This window comes from Lissotriton vulgaris, chromosome 5 (genome assembly GCF_964263255.1).
Source record: "Lissotriton vulgaris chromosome 5, aLisVul1.2, whole genome shotgun sequence".
NCBI lineage: Eukaryota > Metazoa > Chordata > Amphibia > Caudata > Salamandridae > Lissotriton > Lissotriton vulgaris.
The window spans coordinates 114,297,979-114,317,849 of record NC_141693.1 but is presented as its reverse complement, the minus strand read 5'-3'; the positions used below and the strand labels follow the sequence as shown (position 1 = coordinate 114,317,849).

Here is a 19,871-nt window from a genome sequence, read left to right as displayed (position 1 = left end):
AAAGGTCCCTATGGAAAATTGCATGGGAAAACACGTTTTGGCACCCCCCTTTTTTCTCAGCCCCCGCTTCACGAATCACCCCCAAACTTTCAGGGAAGGAGCGGAGCGGAGCAGGCCATTTTCTTGAAGAATTTGGCATGTATTCGTCGACCGGCGCCAAAGTTATTCCAAATAGAATGTTGCGGATTTCCTATGGAAACTAGGTCCTAACTATAACTACCTACTGGCGACCGCCAGTAGGTAATATAAATAAATATATATATATATATCTACCAAAGCTCTTCTTCACAGCTATACCTTCACTGGCAATCGGTTGAAAAAGAGCACGGACCACCTGATTCTTTTAAAATACCGCATGATATATTCAATCTTCTCACATCAAACGGCAGCCATTACACGTTCCATCCCTCCCTGGGGACTTGATCACATGACGCGCATTGACCATTGGCCTTTCGTTTTTAAAGGTTACACTTTTTTTCTTTCTTTTTAAATTTTTTTGTGTGAGTGTATCACGTGATTATAAATGTTAAGTGCTCATTACTTAGTAAAACGAACAACCATTTGATGACGACTCACCAATTCAATACAATACAGTGAACTCAGTACCAAAAGGTAAGCATCAACTTTTCACAGTTAAATTCCCCAATAATTCTGTTTGTTCAATGTGCAAATACGCAAAATAAATAGAATAAATACATAGTACAAATAAATAAATGTTATATATACAAATGTTAGAGACGCTACCACATTGTAAGCATTGATAATGGTTTGTCCACTCTAATTTTTTAAGTATATAAAAGCATATATATATATATATATATATATATATATATATATATATATATATATATATAATCATTTGGTTTCCGCAAACGCTGAAACGTCGCCTTGACCCAACCTCTCACGATGGGGGCTCGTGCTGGGTGGCGAGCCCTGCAATCACCTCGTATTTCCACACGCTCCTCCAGGTATGAAAAACACGAGCCCCAGTGCATCCAAAGGTTTTATTTTAGCAAAAACGGCAACAGATTAACTCAACGCGTTTCGGGATAGTCTCCCTTGCTCACGAGTCAAGTTGTGTGAATTCCATTGGAGTAAATTATACAACATGTGACAAATAAACATAAACAAAAGACTGCCGCGATTTATGTAAACAAAGCGGTAGCTAGGGAATGTTTCCTCTGAATACAATACATTGTTCGTAAACATGGTTAAATTAACTAAATGGCATTTTGCTGTGAATTCATGTGTGTAATGCTGTATTTACAAAAGGCACAACTTTGTTTAGCAATTCTTTGTTTGTAACGCTATATTTACAAAAAGGCACAGCTTTGTTTAGCAATTAGCTGTTGTATGCTGCGCAAAAAAGATAGGCGGAAGAACTTATCGAAAGACACTCATAGTATACAGTATTATCTTGAAAGTTAAACAGGTAACGCCCCTGTGGGCAGTCCTATTATTCATATAAACTCTGTTCTTCCAACTATATATTATACACATCGCGCAAACCAATTATCAATTAATAATATAGCCCATGTGGGCAAACGCGTTTTGTTTTACATTGCCTTCCAAAATTAATTACAAATCAGTGTCGCCCCTCCGGGCAAACAATCCCAATTTTACTTTGCGCACACTTAGTGAAGTTTCAGCGGCTGCCAAACAAATAGAATTAATTGCTAAACAAAGTTGTGCCTTTTTGTAAATACAGCATTACACACATGAATTCACAGCAAAATGCCATTTAGTTAATTTAACCATGTTTACGAACAATGTATTGTATTCAGAGGAAACATTCCCTAGCTACCGCTTTGTTTACATAAATCGCGGCAGTCTTTTGTTTATGTTTATTTGTCACATGTTGTATAATTTACTCCAATGGAATTCACACAACTTGACTCGTGAGCAAGGGAGACTATCCCGAAACGCGTTGAGTTAATCTGTTGCCGTTTTTGCTAAAATAAAACCTTTGGATGCACTGGGGCTCGTGTTTTTCATACCTGGAGGAGCTGTGGAAATAAGCGGTTATATATATATATATATATATATATATATATCTTGCAAATCCTGCACAACCGCCACGTATCGATTCACGCAAAGCAGTCAAAGCAGGACACGGACTCAAATTTCGTGCTCGTTAATTTTTTATTTGCCCAAGTGTCTGAGACGCGTTTCGCAGCACGAACGCCGCTTGTTCACTCGACAGTTTGTGTTTTCCCAGAAGGCATTTTTTAAAGTGACAGTGCTTGCATTAGTGAATCACGTGAGTACCTCTCATTATACAAATAGACAAAACACTCTTTATACATTTATATGCTACGTTTTGTGTAAATTGGGCTTTCAGGTGATATACAAATAATCGTAAAATACTTTTTTGTATTAAAATCAACCATTTTTGTAACAAAATAAATAATCATTATTTGTTTAACAAATTCCGTGTAAAATACGTTAGCCCAGAAACAGCTGCATATAAATAATACAATACTGTAAACGTTCTGTCTTTTTTCCTAGTGAAAACAAATTGAAAGTGCTTGGATGTGCCAGTGCTTTTAAATCATTATAATGAACCTCATTATATTCTTCAAAACCAAATTGATCTTAATTTGCTACTGTTATCTCTGTTATAAATATAAACCAACTCATATTCCAACTGTTCATTATTGTTGATTATTCTAGATTATTTCATTTCTTAAATCACAAATAGCAGCATTCGACATCGATCTCATAAAATTAACTATCAAACTGTACCACAACGGTGACTAAATTTTCACCAACCTAGATGCATGTTATAAAAATATATAACAGTGTTGTTCTCTCCCTTTCATACAAAACATTATACTTGATCTGATCTATAAATAGTAATGTAATACTTAAAAAATTCTAACAAAATCCTAAGATATTTACAAATATTTAAAATCGTTAGTATAAAAGATTATTCATATAAATATGTAAAATATTGTCAACACCAACACTTTTTTAGAAATAGTATATGTTTCTTTAATGTTTTGTAAAGGGTGCAAAACATGCATATATATTGGTTTTTAAACTGGTTATATTTGTTGATCACTGAGGACCAATTTCTTCTGTAGTCCCTATTCTAGACAAGTATATAAGTCTTCCGTTAGGTTCAATCCATTCGGATGCTTTGAATCTAACCATAAAATGTATCTGGTCTCCAGCTTTCTTAATTTGTTCTCCCTATCTCCTCCTCGTCTGTTTGGAGGGATTGCATCTATGAGATAATGACAGCCCTTTATTGTTCGATCCGTGGCATGCCTTGAAATGTCGGGCCACCGGGTATGTGCTGTCTGTATTCGTTATTGCTCGGAGATGCTGGAGTATTCTGACGTGTGCTTGTAGTTTAGTTGAGCCTATGTAGATTAATCCACATGGGCAGGTTACCACATATACAGAATATTCAGTTTTACAATTTATCATTTTATTTATTGTATATGGTCTTGTCTTGAATGGACTAAGGTATGTTTTAGTATTAGTCCCGTGTGTACAGGCTTTGCATGATGTACATTTTTTAAAGCCTTTCAAATTTTGATACCAAACTGGTTTTTTATGATTTCAGGGTCAGATACAACAAGACAATCCCTCATTGAGGGAGCCCAACTGTATGTAATGGACACCCTCTGCGGCAGCAGGGGTCCTAATACGGGGTCATTAAGCAGTACGGGCCATTCATCCTGAATGATTTTATGGATTGTTTTATGTTGTTTGCTGTATCCTAATATGAGGCGAACATTTTTGTCCTCTTCATTTGTTTGAGATTTATGCTGCTCCCTGTCTTTCTTACTAACCAATAAAGTATCCCTGGCTATTGATGTTGTTTTGGCAATGGCTTTGTCAATCATTCGTCTGGAGTAGCCTCTGGCTAGAAAACGTTGTTTACTCAATGTTTGGGCCTTGTGTAATTCTTCCTGAGTGCTGCATACCCTTTTTATCCTAAGCATTTCTCCATAGGGAATGCTATTCACTAAGTGGCAAGGATGTGAACTAGAGGCATGCAGTACCGAGTTTCCTGCAGTTTTTTTTTACGGTATAAGGTAGTTTGTATGGTATTGTTATCAATATACACTTCAGTATCCAGGAAACTGACCCTAGAGTTGCTAATATCTGCAGTTAATCTTAAATTAAGATCATTGTTGTTAAGTTTGACCAAAAACATTTCAGCTTCCACTCTAGTTCCATGCCAAATTACAAACAGGTCATCTATAAATCTCAGCCACAATTTAACATTGGTTGACATTATATCCTCATGTATTCCACCAAGGACCAGCTTCTCCCATTTGCCCATATGCAGGCAAGCATAACTTGGGGAGAAGCTGGCCCCCATGGCTACTCCCTGTGTTTGACAATATAGAAGATGATTGAACATGAATATGTTGTTATACAAACAAAACTGTATCATAGCCAACAGCATCTCATTATGTTGTTTATACATTGGCTCTCTGTCCTTTAAAAAGTATTCCACAGCTTGAATGCCGTCCTCATGTATTATACTGATGTATAACGAAGATACATCTATTGCCATCATAGTATATTCCATACAAAGTTCTTTATTTTGTTTAAGAAGTCGCTTGTATCCCTAACATAGGATGGTAATGATTTTACGTAATCCTGGAGGAAAAAGTCCACATATACTGAAGTTTTTTCTAGGATACTATTCCTAGCACTGATTATAGGACGTCCTGGAGGTTTTTTGTTGTTCTTATATATTTTAGGTATGAAATATATCGTGGGTACAGTTGGATTATCATTTTTTAAGTACCGATATTCATTCTCACTTATGAGTTGCTTTTTGCGCCAGCCTGATAGTTTTTTGTAATAGGCTCGATACATTTCTTTTAATTTACCAACATCAGTTCGTGTATAACATTGTCTATCGTTCAATTGGCACATGGCCTCCTTCATGTATTTGTCATGTGCCCAAAGGACTATATTTCCTCCCTTATCACTGTTTCGGATTACGACTTCTTTGTTGTTACTCAATTTTTTCATCAATTGGAAGTACTTATGGTCCTGATTACGATGTTTCTGAATGCTTGTACTTGTTCCTATTTTTTTATTCAACTTTTTAAATTTTTTAGTAATGACTTCGTGGAAAGTGTCTATGGCATCATGTAACATGATAGGGCAATATTTTGATTTAGGTTTGAAATTCGTTAAACCTGCCCCTTTGTTTGACGTGTTGGTAATCAAGGGATTATGTGTTCCAGCCTGAGCATTATCTTGATTCCAGAGTTCCTCTAACTCGAATTCAATGTTGGATCCCGATGGTGTTACTGCCATGAGAGAATCATCAGAGTCTTCATTTGACCGTTGTTTTTGTTTCATTGCGTACAGTTTCTTGAGTTTTAATTTTCTCACTCCTTTATATATATCCATCCGGATATATGGGTAATCAAAGTTGTTTGGTGGACAGTATGATAATCCAAGACTTAAAGTATTTTTTTCTTTAGTTGTTAATTTTAAATTGGATAGGTTGATTACTGTTTGCATTACTTCTTTCTCCAGTAATTTCGTTTCCGTCTTGGTTGATTTGGATTTGCGTTTTGCTGCGTAGCGTCTCTGTTTCCGCTTGTTGTTTTCCCGCTTCTGTGCGTTTGCGAACGGGTCATTGGCCTCAAAGTTGCCATTCTTTGGGCGGCTAAAATCTTCATTTCTTCCCCCGGCGATGGTCCAGACCCAGTTGGGCCACTCGGGGAGTTCCTCAGCTCAGAATCATCTTCACTGTTTGATGTAAACTGATCGCTAGATGTTGTGGCAGCATCCTCATCTGTTCTCCTTTGTCGACTGCCAATTTTGTTGGCATTGCTTTGGCCTTGTTTTTGATGGGTTTTGCGTACTGAATCATATTTGCGAGCAAAGGTGAAAATCTGTCCTATTTCATAATCAACTTTGTCGCGTTGAAACTTGTGGGTCTTTCTATCCTTTATTTTGTCTTCTTCTTTCTTTAACGGTTAGTCATCTCTCTCCGTAATTTGGCAATTTCATCGTCTTGACCCTGGAGGCCAACTCTTCATTAAGGGCGTCTATTTCTGTTAATAAGCGTGCCCTATCTATGTCAGCGTACTTGATTAATAATGAGGTCAGTCTTCGTGATGAGTCTAAGTTAACTTCTGCCCACTCACGCATTAATTCAGGATGCGGTTCTTCATAAGTAGGTGCAGTTAAAATCCGGAGCCCCAGTGGGATTCTACCCACCTCAATATAGCTTTGTAGGGACCTTGACTCCCACCACTTAGACATTTCCATTTTCTTTTTCTTTTCTAGTATTTTCATTTTATATGCCACGGAGTCAGGTTTAGGTATTGTAGCAGCTTCATTAGGTTTTGCAGTAGAGCTCACTGAAAGGACATCTTTGAACATTCCCGTGGCTGCTGCCTCCCTTTCTTTAACAATGTCGCTCGACATCTTGGGTTTGTTTGATTGTATATGGCTGTGTCTTGAGAAGCGGGTTTCTGACGTTCTGTTTCCCGCGTATCTTAAAACAGCCTAGCACACTCCGCCACCCCGCAATACCGATTAGCTCAGTACCTGTCGCTTGAGCCCTCTAACTCCTTGCCTTGTATGCGAGTGAGAACACTCACAGCCAGCCGGTGTCTTCGTGCTGTAGCTCTTCAGGTACACAATGGATATACTTCGGTGCTGGGGGGGCCGCGGTATCTCCTTTCCAGGACTTGCAATTATCCCCGAGTAAACCCGGAAGACGGCTCAGTTTTTCACCGCCGGCCCAATATCCGAGGAGGGGTCCCGTTCGGAACAACCAGTCAAATATCTTGCAAATCCTGCACAACCGCCACGTATCGATTCACGCAAAGCAGTCAAAGCAGGACACGGACCCAAATTTCGTGCTCGTTAATTTTTTATTTGCCCAAGTGTCTGAGACGCGTTTCGCAGCGCGAACGCCGCTTGTTCACTCGACAGTTTGTGTTTACCCAGAAGGCATTTTTTAAAGTGACAGTGCTTGCATTAGTGAATCACGTGAGTACCTCTCATTATAGAAATAGACAAAACACTCTTTATACATTTATATGCTACGTTTTGTGCAAATTGGGCTTTCAGTTGATATACAAATAATCGTAAAATACTTTTTTGTATTAAAATCAACCATTTTTGTAACAAAATAAATAATCATTATTTGTTTAAAAAATTCTGTGTAAAATACGTTAGCCCAGAAACAGCTGCATATAAATAATACAATACTGTAAACGTTCTGTTTTTTTTCCTAGTGAAAACAAATTGAAAGTGCTTAAATGTGCCAGTGCTTTTAAAATCATTATAATGAACCTCATTATATTCTTCAAAACGCTACCACATTGTGAGCATTGATAATGGTTTGTCCACTCTAATTTTTTAAGTATATAAAAGCATATAAATATATATATATATATATATATATATATATATATATATATATATATATATATATATATATATATATATATATATAAAATCTGAGAATGCTTCAATTACACGGATAAATCCATAACCATTGTTCCTATTTTGTGTTAATCATTTATTAAATATATCTGAATAACCAGTTATTTATTCATAGAAGCAGTTATTGTGAACTGATGCTCCTCACATATCACATCATTATGTCATGGTCTGGGCTTGAAATTATAGGTTAATACCTTATCCTTAGTAGTTGCAAGTAGGTATGTCTGTTGGTTGGTTTCCAATGTGCTAAATAGTGCTAAGATAAAAGATAAAAAATAAAGAAAGTGAATATTACCTGTTGCATACATGCATGGTGACATTAAAAACAATTAGGGTTTTTTTTTTAAACATCGAAAAGTATAAATACTAAGTGCGGATTTTAGCAGCTGTGTTCACATTTAGAAATTCACCTTATTTATATTGGTCTAGAGCTGCTCATATACTAGGTTGACCGGCTTACCATTGTACAACTAATAGCCATTGCTTGTGCAGGCCGGCATGTAATTCTTCAGAGCTATTTAATCCATTTGGATGCTTGGTATCTAAATTGAGAATGTAGTGCATCTCCAATAGGCAGAGGGTTTTTTCCCTATCCCGCCCTCTTTTATTTCTCGGCACAGAATCAATGAGGAAATATTTGAGATCCTTTGGATTGTTTTCATGTAGCTTGTGGAAATGCCGAGCCACTGGATAGGCCTGATAATTTTTTTTGATGGCTCTTATGTGCTGGAGTACCCGCTTATGGCCTTGTAAGATGGTACTGCCAATATATCTCAATTTGCACGGGCACTCCAGCACATACACCACATGATCCGTTTTACAATTTAGGGCCTTTGTGATTTCTCTATTAGAAACAACAAAGGGGGTCGAATAACTTGTGGTAGACACCCTATACTGGCAGGCTTTACAAATTTTACATTTGTAATAACCCAATCTCTGGGTTAACCAGGATCCCTTAACTGGTGGACCACATGGGTCATTATCCACCCAAGTATCTTTCATGGAAACATTTCTTCTGTATGTTATTGAGGGCCTCTTGGCCAATTGCCAATTATTGGATCCTGTCTTACCAGTTTTTGTTAATGATATTCCTTACAACTGACTCCTGTTGGTTGAATTCCAGGATAAACCTAAAACTACTTGAGGTTTCATCAATAGCAGTTTTCTCCGGTTTTTGTCACAATAGAGTTTCCCTTTGTCGCAAATTACTTTTAGTAAGTGCTTTTGATAGAAATTTTTTGCTGTAACCTCTTTCTTTAAATCTAGCTAGACATTCCAGTTGTGCCACTTCCAGGACTTTGCTGTCACTGCATATACTTTTTATGCGGAGTAGCTCACCATAGGGTATACTTTGAACCAAATGATTTGGATGCTAGCTACTAGTGTGTAAAATGGCATATCCGTCTGTGGGCTTTCTATGTAGATTGGTGTCAAGTCTGCCCTGGTTAACATACACTTCAACATCCAAAAATACTATGCTGGTTTTACTGATACTGGCAGTAAAGTTTAGATTCAATACATTGGTGTTAATTGAATCAATAAACATGAGTGCTTCCCCTCCGTGCCTTGCCAAACCAGAAACAAAACATCAATTAATCTCCACCACCATTTTACATGGTTGTTTAAAACTTCTGAGTAGTTTGCCATGAGAACCAGCTCCTCCCACCAGTCCATGTGTAAACATGTGTAGCTGGGGGAAAAGCTGGCTCCCATGGCCACCCCTCTCAGTTGCTGGTGTAATGCATTTTGAAACATATTAATTTTATTCATTGAACATATTTCAACCATGATGACAATCATTTTTGTGTGCTCAGCATATTTTGGCCCTCTCCTGGACAGATAATATCGTAGAGCTCTCAGTCTATCCTTATGTTTGATGGACGTATAAAGTGAGGTTACATCCAGTTTAATTAAAAGGCAATCCTCTTGCCACAGGAAGTTTGTCATTTTTGCTAAAAAGTCTCCTGTGTCCTTGTAGTTGGGGGCCAGTTTATGGACATGTTCTTGTAAAAAGGAATTGACGTATTTTGAGGTGTTTTCAAAAATGCTGTTTCTAGCCGAAATAATCGGCCTCCCAGGGGGGTTTCTTTCATCCTTGTGTACCTTAGGAATAAAGTACATTACAGGAGTGGTTGGGTTGGTAATCCATAAATATTTATATTCGTCGGTTGTTAATAGGCCAATGTCTCTCCAAGCCATCAATTTCATTTTGTATGTTGATTGCACTGTGTTCAGAGTCAGTTTATTGCAATTACAGTAGCAAGATTTATCATTCAATTGGCTCTTTGCCTCCTTTAAATAATCTTCTCTTTTCCACAGTACCAAGTTGCGGCCTTTATCGGCGTTTCTGACCACTATATCCTTGTTATATTTTATTTTAGTCATTAGTTGGTGGTATTGAAGCTCTTCTTTGTAGCTTTCTTTTTAGTTCTCGAGCGGAGCGAGACTATAGGGGCTTAAACAGTGTTTAACCAGACTGGCGATTTGATGAAGCGCATGTGCGATTTTAGCTCAATGCGCAAGCGCAATGAGTTAAAATGCGCGTGCACTTCATCAAATCGCTAGCCATCTGTTCCCCAGCACTCCTCCCACACCTTTGAAGTGAAGCTTAGCTTCACTTCAAAGGCCCCTGCTGCTTCACACATTCCCTCATCGCCGCTCTGTCGCATTTCTCCTCCCCCCTCTCCCCACAGCAATGCCCTCTGTCTTGTTTAAGCAGCTGGTGCTGGGGGTCACGTGATGCACAACCACAGCCACACTTCATGGGCCCTCTGTTACACAACTACTAAAGCAGCTGATTTGAGCAAACCTCCGTGACGACTTGGGAATCTCTGACACTCCAGTACCAGCGTGTGCTGAGCACAGGTCATTCATTGGACTACAATTACTTAAGCGTCCAGTGAAGAAACTCTCTTTACGTCTAGTGTGCACATACTATTTTGATGTTATTGTTATATATAGTGCCAATGTGCTGTTTTTTACGCCCAGGAGTGCCATGAAGAACAATAACGATAAAACAGCCAGAACTGGAAATACAACAGCTGAAAGTGGAAACCACGGGTGGGCGTAGTATGCAGGAAATGCATTCCACAGCAGGATTGTACGAGTGACGTCAGCTTCATTCTGCGTGGTGCAAGGCAAAGGCGCGCAGGACTAACGATCCTTGCCCAATGTTCCTTTTATTTATGGGCCATTATTGCTTACCACTGGCGCTGTATTACAAATGTTCTTGCCCAATTGTTATCAATCCTATTTTTTTTCTCCCATTTATGGAGCAGATGAATAAAGGCAGCAACAAAGGAAAACACGGATTTCACTTTTCTCGTTACTAATCTGTAGGGCCGCCCTTTGAACCCCGGAAAGTGAGCCTCGGTTATTGAATTACACGACTGAGCGGCTGCCACCTCCCTCCGAGCACGTCCCAGTGACCCGCCACATTACCATAATGCCACTCACCTACTCCCCCTGACGCTTCCCTGCACCCCATGCACGTCTACCTCCCACATCAGCGCCATGCATGGGCTCAGCCTGTGCATTAGCCCCAGACACTGGGGCCGCGGATTCCTCTCCCCGGGCGTGTCCGCCTCAGCCGGGCTAGGTGCCATTTAGCAAAGCTGCCTGCACTGCAGAGGAACCCGGAAGGAGATGGGAGGGGAAAGGTCACGGACGGCCGTGTAATGGGCAGCATGGATAAGTGGAACATCAAGGGCGCGTCTCTCTACTGCTCTCGTGCTCCCTTCTAGGCATGCAAATTAGGGTTGTGCACACTTGCATACGCGCGTGAAGTCTTATATAGACTGTAATTATTGGCCCCTGTGGTCCACAGCTTCCCGCATTTCCTTTGCTTACGCCCTCTTGAAGTTCCCACCCCAAAGAACTTATAAGTATTTCCTGAGTTCAAGTTGTTGCTGACCATGAATGCGCTGATTTCTCATCAGCGAACTCTTAAACCGTTTTTCTCGTGAATCTGAAACTGGGGGGTTGTTGGGGACTCTCTCGTCTATAAAACAACACAAACAAGCATTGGCAATAGCAACAGGTCTGGAGTTGGCTAACAGCCTTTTTGCATTCTCAATTCCAGTTTTGTTTTGACATGTTTTTTTCACACGTTATTGTTGGACCGACTCCATGGCTCTATCACCAATGTAAGAAAAAGTTGGCCAAAAGCAAAAATATTTGTAATCTCAACAAGCACACGTTCGCGGTAGTCCTTTCCACTTTATGTGCAGATGTGTCATTTACAAAACCAATAGCTCCAACTTTTCTAATGCGAGGCCGATTGCATTTCCAATGCTTGTTTGTTTTGTATGTGGATTTATTTGAATTCTTGAGGCCGATAATAACTTGCTCCTGGAACATGTCAATTGTATCTTTGAACATTAGTGGATATAATGTGGAAGGTGGTCTGAATGGTGTCTGACACTGCATCATTTGACTTGTTGGTATGTTTTCATATGGCCGGGATACCTGTCACCCCCTCCCAACACAATCCCCAAGAATGGGAAGTCGGACGCAGTTGCTGAACTTTTGGAAGGCGGGAGGGAGTCACCCTCCCGGCCGTATTTATTAAAATATGAAACAAAATTAAAACATTAAATAAAAGTTTCATATCAAGTACAATTTTCATTTATTACATTTCGATGAAGACATGTTCATTGGCTAACCTTAACAAATCTCTAATACAAAGGTTTCCTAGCCGAGTCTAACATCCTCCAAATGCATATATTCTAAATTAAAATTGTACATCCTAGCATTAAGGGGCAACGGCAAGGTCGCAACCGGTGTCAGATCCCTACTACCAAAACTCTCGCCCTCACGGTGTGAGTGGCGGCCGCGCAGAGGACTGTACCCTCTGTGCCAACTCCAATTTCCCTTGTCTTGTTGGGGGCCCCCATTTCCGCTCGACGCCATCTTAAAGGTCGTCCGAGCACCCGTGTGAGGTATCTGTAGGAAGGCAGCGTGGACTCCCCGCCCCCCCCCCCCCCACCCCACCCCCCACTGGGTGCAGTTGAAACACATTTGCAGTTAGGCGTATAGTACGGTTGGCCACCGGTGCTACTGTGCAGATAAATGCCAGAAGCCTCTCTACTTCCAAATGAGAGAGATAGACCAGCTCATATTTCCTCGCTCAGTGCAATTCATGATGCATGTTTTTGCCACACCAATTAGAAAATTCACCAGCTGCCACTGATCTGTTTCTTCGCCATCCCCTCGACAAAAACAGTGTCTTTATTATTCTTTATAAGAACTAGCTCTCATTTTGAGGGACGTGATTGTTTGCAGTCTGTCTTTAGTTAGAGGAGTAACCACCTCACCTGCTCGACAAATGCCACCTGTCTAGCTGCTGCTGCAGCCAAGTTTAGGTGTTATCAGTAAAATAATATATTTGCCTCATATCACACAATTTACTTAAGCTCGGAAGCTGCGATTAATCCAGGTTTTTGGGTTTTACTTTGTGCCTCCTGTTCCATCGCTTTATTACCTTGCTTTTTGTTTGGATATTTTCAAACCTGCTGATTGTAAACATCAAACAGCTCATGCATACCCACAACCACTCGATAGCAGAAATAAAACATAGGTAGGAAACATTGCCATTTACATCGCCAGTAGCTATAACTTTTACCAATGCGAGACCTATTGCATTGCAAATGCTTGTTTCTTTTTAAAAAAAAAATTTGTGTGAGTGTATCACAAGATTATAAATTTAAAGTGCTCATTACTTGGCAAAACGAACAATCATTTGATGGCGACTCACCAATTCAATACAATACAGTGAACCCAGTACCAAAAGGTAAGCATCAACTTTTCACAGTTAAATTCCACAATAATTCTGTTTGTTCAATGTGCAAATACGCAAAATAAATTGAATAAATACATAGTACACATAAATAAATGTTATATATACAAATGTTAGAGACGCTACCACATTGTAAGTATTGATGATGGTTGGTCCACTCTCATTTTTGAGGTATATAAAAGCATAAAATATATATATAAATATATATACATATAAAATCTGAGAATGCTTCATGGCCTGTATACTCTCTCCTCCCTCCCTTCCTCTTTCGTTCTTTCTCTCTCCCTTCCTCCACATAGTTCCTCTTAACTGAGATGATTGTTGCTGCTTCACTCAAGTGTAGTTCAGGAGTAGCCCATTACCTTGTGATGTCAGATCTCAGTGGCAAACTTGTTGTGCTGGCTGTAGTAGAAGATCGAGGTCTCTGTAGCTCAGTAATCCTGCAGTTATAGACTTCGAGAAGCCTCCAGAAACACGTGGCCCCCATATGCCCTTTCCACTGAGGAAAAAACATGGCGAGCCCCTTGTGTGCCACAATTTTGGAAGAAAACGGATTCTGTAGTTTGGCAGTTGTTTGATACCTTGTTAGCAAGCCTGCTTTCCTTTCGCCCCTTCTTCTCCTAATATTTTAATATTTGTCCTACCCCTTCCCTTTTTTTACAGTTTGTTTTTTATTTATTACAGAACGCCATTTCAAGTTTTGTAGGTTTTTGAAATAAATTAAGTCTGAATTTGTTTATATGTCATTTCTGTTATTGTGTATTCTATTTAAAAATAGCTGATAACTGTAGGTTGGTTCGTGAAACCGTTGTCAATACAATGTGAAATGTTGGGAGGAGGATATTATGACCGGCTGTTAGAATTTTCCAGCGAGACAAATTCTTTATAATTGTAAAATGTGTTTATTTTATTTTACCTTAAGAATCAGAATCCTGGAAAAAAAACTAGCAGAGAAACAGGAGGCAGAAGAGAAGGAAGCAAAAGCATTGGAATCTATGGCACAGCAGGTGGAACAGAATCTAAAGACTATGACGGTAATGTCTATACCAGGCTTGAGGAGCACCTCAAAAAATCAGTGCAAGGCTTATGCATACACTTGTATAAAGAATGAATGTACTTCTGTGAGTGACTTCAACCAGAAGGCAAGCATGACATTTTCAGTGGCCGTTGTCTATAATGAGATCTTCAAAAGTATTAAAAATCCATCCACATGAGTACTGCAACAGAACACGTTTTCATGCATAAAATTTACATTTTTGAAAATCATGCCCTAAAGAAAACATGCCTGTAAGAAGCACCTTTTGTTTTTATAGAGCCAATCATAAATAAAAATGTTGCAACATACGACACATTTGATTGAAATGCCCACAATATATATAATTTAATAAACCATCACTACTCTGTTGTATAATTCGTGTTGCAAGAATATGATGGGCCCCAGTCTAATAAGGAAAATGGAACCCCATCCCCTGACTTCACAGTAAAAAAAAAAACCGATATTATTAGCTGTGCAGTGGGGCCCGGTGCCAATGCGCCTCCTGCATTGCTGCTGATAACGCCTCTGTTGTGTATGGCCCGACTGAGACTTTTGGCAGAGGCAGTGAACCTGTTGCAGAAGGGGCGCTATAAGCGCAGGAGCCCAACGACTGATAGCATCAAAGCACTGTAGGTGGTAAAAACACAAAACATGCGTGCGGCATGCTGAATGTGTATATTGCATTCTTCTCTGATCACCCTGAGATATTAATTAACAGGAGCCTGGACTGTTTCTCTATTCCATTCAATTGAGTCCGACTCCTCAGACATGCCCCGAAGCGGGGACATGTCAAACCCAGCAAGGAAGTCATGTGACAATTGAATGTGAATGGCAAACTCAGACTGGGGCACCCGTAGGCTGCTTTCTCTCCGATTTACACCGACCTGCACGTGCAGCTTTGCAATTCACTGCCCGAGAGGGCAGGCGCTATCCAGGGGCGCTCGAGACTCGACCCCGAGGACACAGGGGTCTTTCTCACCTCCAGCCACAAAACAATGTGCTCCTGGGACCTGATGCTTAGCAGGCCGTGATACAAGCACACTGCCCAGGGGAAGCACAGGGACCTCGAGGCACCTGCGAATACTACACTCGTGTCTACAGTGGTGCCTGAAGGAAAAGGAACCAAGACACGCGGAAATAACTATGCACCCAGTGTGCGCTATATAAATGCATTTACAATAACAAGACAATTTAGCTATGCGTGACATTTACGAATGGGAGGGGAGGTCGTGCTTCCTGGCTGTATACCGCATTCTTCTCCCTTAAGTGTGAAATTAAACAGTTCTGTAAAACTCTCTAGCAAATTCGGAGTTTGCCCCACGTAAAAGATTCAATTTTAGATGAATTAATACCCGCATTGTTTTGTTTTTATTGGTTGACTCAAAGGCGAGTCTCCATCGAATGTAATAGAGATGACACACTAGTCGCACTTCACTGGCATACACACTACGGTGGATTTAGGGGGATAAAGTTGCTTAAATCCCCTCCTGTTTCATACAAATATGGCATGACACCGTTAAAGGGCGATAAGCGGCCAATACTTTCTGCAGCCGAGTGAAGACCTTGTACAAGAAGCCGTGAAGGGTGAGGGGGCTATCTGCGTTCTGCAATGCACAGTATGTGTAGGTAGCTCAACAGGGCAGCCTCAGTTTTTCATCTTTCCACCATCTATAACAAGTGATTTAGTTAACATGTAAAGTAATGCTACAAAGCAACATTTGTGTGTGAAATTACCACCTTGTTGGCGATGTCAATGGCATATTAATGAACGAAGAAACTGGAATTATTTTGGTGTTGCTACTTGTTAAACTGAGATTCCGGCGCCTAGTTGATCTAACGCGAATACCTGAATCTCTTCTGATCGTGCTAGCTTGAAAGGGCTTCCAATGTAAGAAAGACATCTAGATCCTGGATAAATATCCTGTTCAACCAGCAATAAGCAAGGGGGTGAGCTGTGTAGAAAATGGGATGAGGTGTTCTTTGACGGTAAAAGCGAGGCGCGCTTGTAGCTAGCATTTCATCCTGGCACGCTACACACTGCCAGACCAGTGCCAAGCTCCCGGTGACGTCATATCTGCCACACTCCTCCATCTGCACCACACTGCCCTGATCTTTGTAGCTTTATGCGGGAACCCATTTCCGGTGCCTGTGACCCCTGCTTTTGACCCGTGCCACTCCTCCCGTTTTTGCAGAGGCCGCCGCACCCGCCCGAAGGGTGGGGGAGGCTCGAAGGCCGGCGCCATAACCCTCGTGGTGCCACCAGCGGGGGTAAACTGGTTCTGGGCGCTTCGATGCGCACAGGAACCAGCGGAAGCGGGGTGCGCACCAGCCACCCGACCGGAAGTGACCTGTTGACCTGAGCGCCCCCAAAGGGCACCCAATGGTCAACCTGGCTTTGTTTGAACCCCCCTATCAGGGGGACTCACCTGAGACCTGCATGGAGGGCTCAAGAGGATTTAAGCGACGCCGCCCTCCCAGCAGAAGCACATCGCATTCGAGGAGCTGGGAGAACGGCGCGACAGCAGCAACGACTGAAGAACGACTGAAGAAGAGAGGCGACGCGGCGAAGGACGAAGCAGGAAGACGGCGAGACTCCGGTGGAAGATCCAGGTCATCATCACCGAGGACGCCTTACGGAGCGCGGCGCGCCGTGCCAGCTCCCCCGAAGCAACAACAGGTAAAAACCGCGGCAAGCTCAGGGCTCGGGATAAGCACACGCAGTCAGCTGTGCCCCCAGCAGACGGCCTGACGCAGACGCGAGAATCTAAGAAGCCACATATAAGTGCGCAGAGACTCACGACATGTCGGAAGGCCAGCCGGACGAGATGGCGGAGGTACTGATGAAGATCCGCGAGTTATCGGCCATCCACGGCGACGACTGGCTTCACCCGCACCTGGGCAAAGGGAAAGAGAACAGACCGGTGGAACAGGCGGACGAAGAACCAGGGCCTTCCGCACCCAAGAAGCTGAAAAACACGCCGATGAAGAGAACATCGAAGAGGAACCCTCCGAGGAAAGTGCGGCAGAAACCCCTTCCGCCGAGGCCAGAGGGCAGCGAACAGGGCGAGACGACCGGCAAAAAGAAAAAGGGTGAGCATATTAGCAACATCGTAAAGGAATGTCTAAAATCGCTGGCGCCGGGGCTACTCAATGGCACAGGGCAAGGGGTACCAGGGCCTAGGGAGCAGCGCGCGGAGGAAGCGGCAGGTCTCACGTGGCATATGGTTGACCCGGGGTGGGCCCGTCAGACAAGAGTGCAGGAGCAGGTAAGCTTGTCCGCCCAGGGGGAACAGATTTCCCCGCTACCCGGTTGGGGTTACGGCCCCGTTTCAGGAAGCCCACCTCCGAGTGGGGTAGTCAACGATCATTACATCAGGCCATCCCCCGGCCCGGCGTCCCTGACTACGAAAGCCACCGGCTTGGCATGTCTCATCCCCCTAGCGGTAAAAGAGAGGATATGGCGCAAAGAATTCATAGACATATTTTCGCTGCTTGAAATGCAGCTAGAGGGACTTGATCTAACCACGTGCGACAGGAAAGAGGAGGACAGGAGAGAAAGGCGTGGGGCCAGAAAAGAGCGCAGTTTCGACAATTGGTTAGACGCCTTCAGAATCATGGCGTGCATTATAGTGGAGAGGTTCCCCCATTGCGCGGCTGACTTGTGGCTGTACGAGGCCAATATCCACCTAGCACAGAGGCAGTTCCCGGGGGATGCCTGGCTAGAATACGATAAAGGGTTTAGATTAAAAATGCAGAGGCACCCCGAAATGGAGTGGAATGAGGAGGATGTCTCCGGTTTCATCCACAAGATGCTCACAGCCAAAGACGTTAGGGCCTGGGCCGGAAAAGGCGACCAGCCCTTTCGGAGCTCATCCCAAAAAGGGAAGAGTGGTTCTTATCAAAGGCGGTCGAACGGGAGATCATACTCCCCAACCGCAACTAAGGCGATCTGTTGGAGATACGAGGCAGGGGACTGCTCATGGGGCTCGTCTTGTAAGTTTCAACACGCATGCGCTAGCTGCGGGGGCAAGCATGCCACCGCCGCATGCAAAGGTTCCAAGCACAAAGCGAAAAGGGAGAAGAGAGAAAAGAGCAAGAAGCATTAGCCCCGACGCGGGGGAAAAGAGGGGACTGGTGGACATTTGCAGGCGCCAGCTGGCCAGATCCCCCATTATTACACAACAGCTGCGCAGATTAACAAACAAATACCCGAACAAAGCAGAGGCCAGGTCACTGGTAGAGGGCTTCGAGCAAGGCTTTGTTATTCCATTCCATGGCCCGCTCCCCTCGGCGGGGGCGAGCAACCTGAAGTCGGCAAGCCAACACCCCGAAGTGGTTAGCGCCAAGATAGAGAAAGAAGTGAAACTGGGTAGAGTTGAGGGCCCTCTCCCAAAGGAAGTACAAGGAGGCATAGTCATCTCCCCGCTAGGCGTGGTCCCCAAGAAAGAACAAGGTCAATTCAGGCTGATACACCACCTTTCGTTTCCGGAAGGTTCCTCCGTGAACGACGGTATCGACCCCGAAGCTTGCTCAGTGGGCTATGCGTCAGTCGACGACGCAATCGAGCTGGTGAAAGCGACAGGCAGAGGGGCCCTCATGGCGAAAGCCGATATTGAATCCGCGTTCCGACTATTGCCGGTCCACCCTTCCAGTTTCCACTTACTGGGCTTCCAATGGGGCGAGGACGTGTTTATTGACAAAGCCATGCCCATGGGATGCGCGATATCATGCGCATATTTCGAGCAGTTAGCCACTTTCTTAGAATGGGCGCTGCATGACCGGCACCAGGAAGGTGGGAAACTGCACTACTTAGACGATTTCCTGTTCACGGGCCCGGCAGGTTCCGCAGTGTGCGCAAGCACATTGGCAGCCTTCGAGGATCTAGCCAGGTCCCTAGGGGTCCCCCTCGCAAAAGAAAAAACCACAAGCCCGACCACAAGTCTCACGTTCCTGGGCATAGAGTTGGACTCTATAGCGGGAACGGCCAGGCTGCCTCCAGGCAAAGTAAAGGAATTTCGCGAGGAAGTATCGAAGCTACGGGGTCGGAACAAGGCCACCCTGAGGGAGATCCAACGAGTGATAGGTAGACTCAACTTCGCGGCTCGGGTAATCCCGCCCGCCAGGGTATTTGCAAGGCGCCTGACAGGGCTAACGGCCGGCGTCACCCACAAGCACCACCACATCAGGCTGAGCGCAGGCGTGAAACAGGACCTGCAGGTGTGGGACGAGTTCCTACAAGATTTCAACGGGGTGCTGATTTGGAGAGCAGGTTGGGTAACGGCCGAACAGATAGCCCTTTACACAGACGCGGCCGGAAGCCTTGGCTTCGGCGCGGTCCTGGGAAACAGCTGGTGCGCCAGCCAGTGGCCAGACGAGTGGCATGCGCAGGGGCTCACCAGGAACATCACGTTTCTCGAGCTGTTCCCGATCATTGTGGCACTGACCATTTGGAGCGAAAAAATAAAAAACCTGAAACTCACCCTTTGGTCAGATAACATGGGAGTGGTGCAGGCCATTAACAGAGGCGCAGCGAGATGCCCGGACATGCTGAGGCTAATGCGACGGTTAATTAAATTACAGCTGGAAGGG

At 43.1% G+C, this 19,871-nt stretch overlaps 1 protein-coding gene across 1 annotated transcript in view; it reads left to right on the top strand.

The window, feature by feature from the left end:
* Window positions 1-19,871, top strand: part of ENTR1 (endosome associated trafficking regulator 1) — a 261,223-nt gene that overhangs the window by 138,457 nt on the left and 102,895 nt on the right. Inside the window, exon 5 of the mRNA XM_086921025.1 lies at window positions 14,169-14,280. Within this exon, the coding sequence (XP_086777151.1) occupies window positions 14,169-14,280 (112 nt within the window). The remainder of the gene's footprint in view (window positions 1-14,168; window positions 14,281-19,871) is intronic.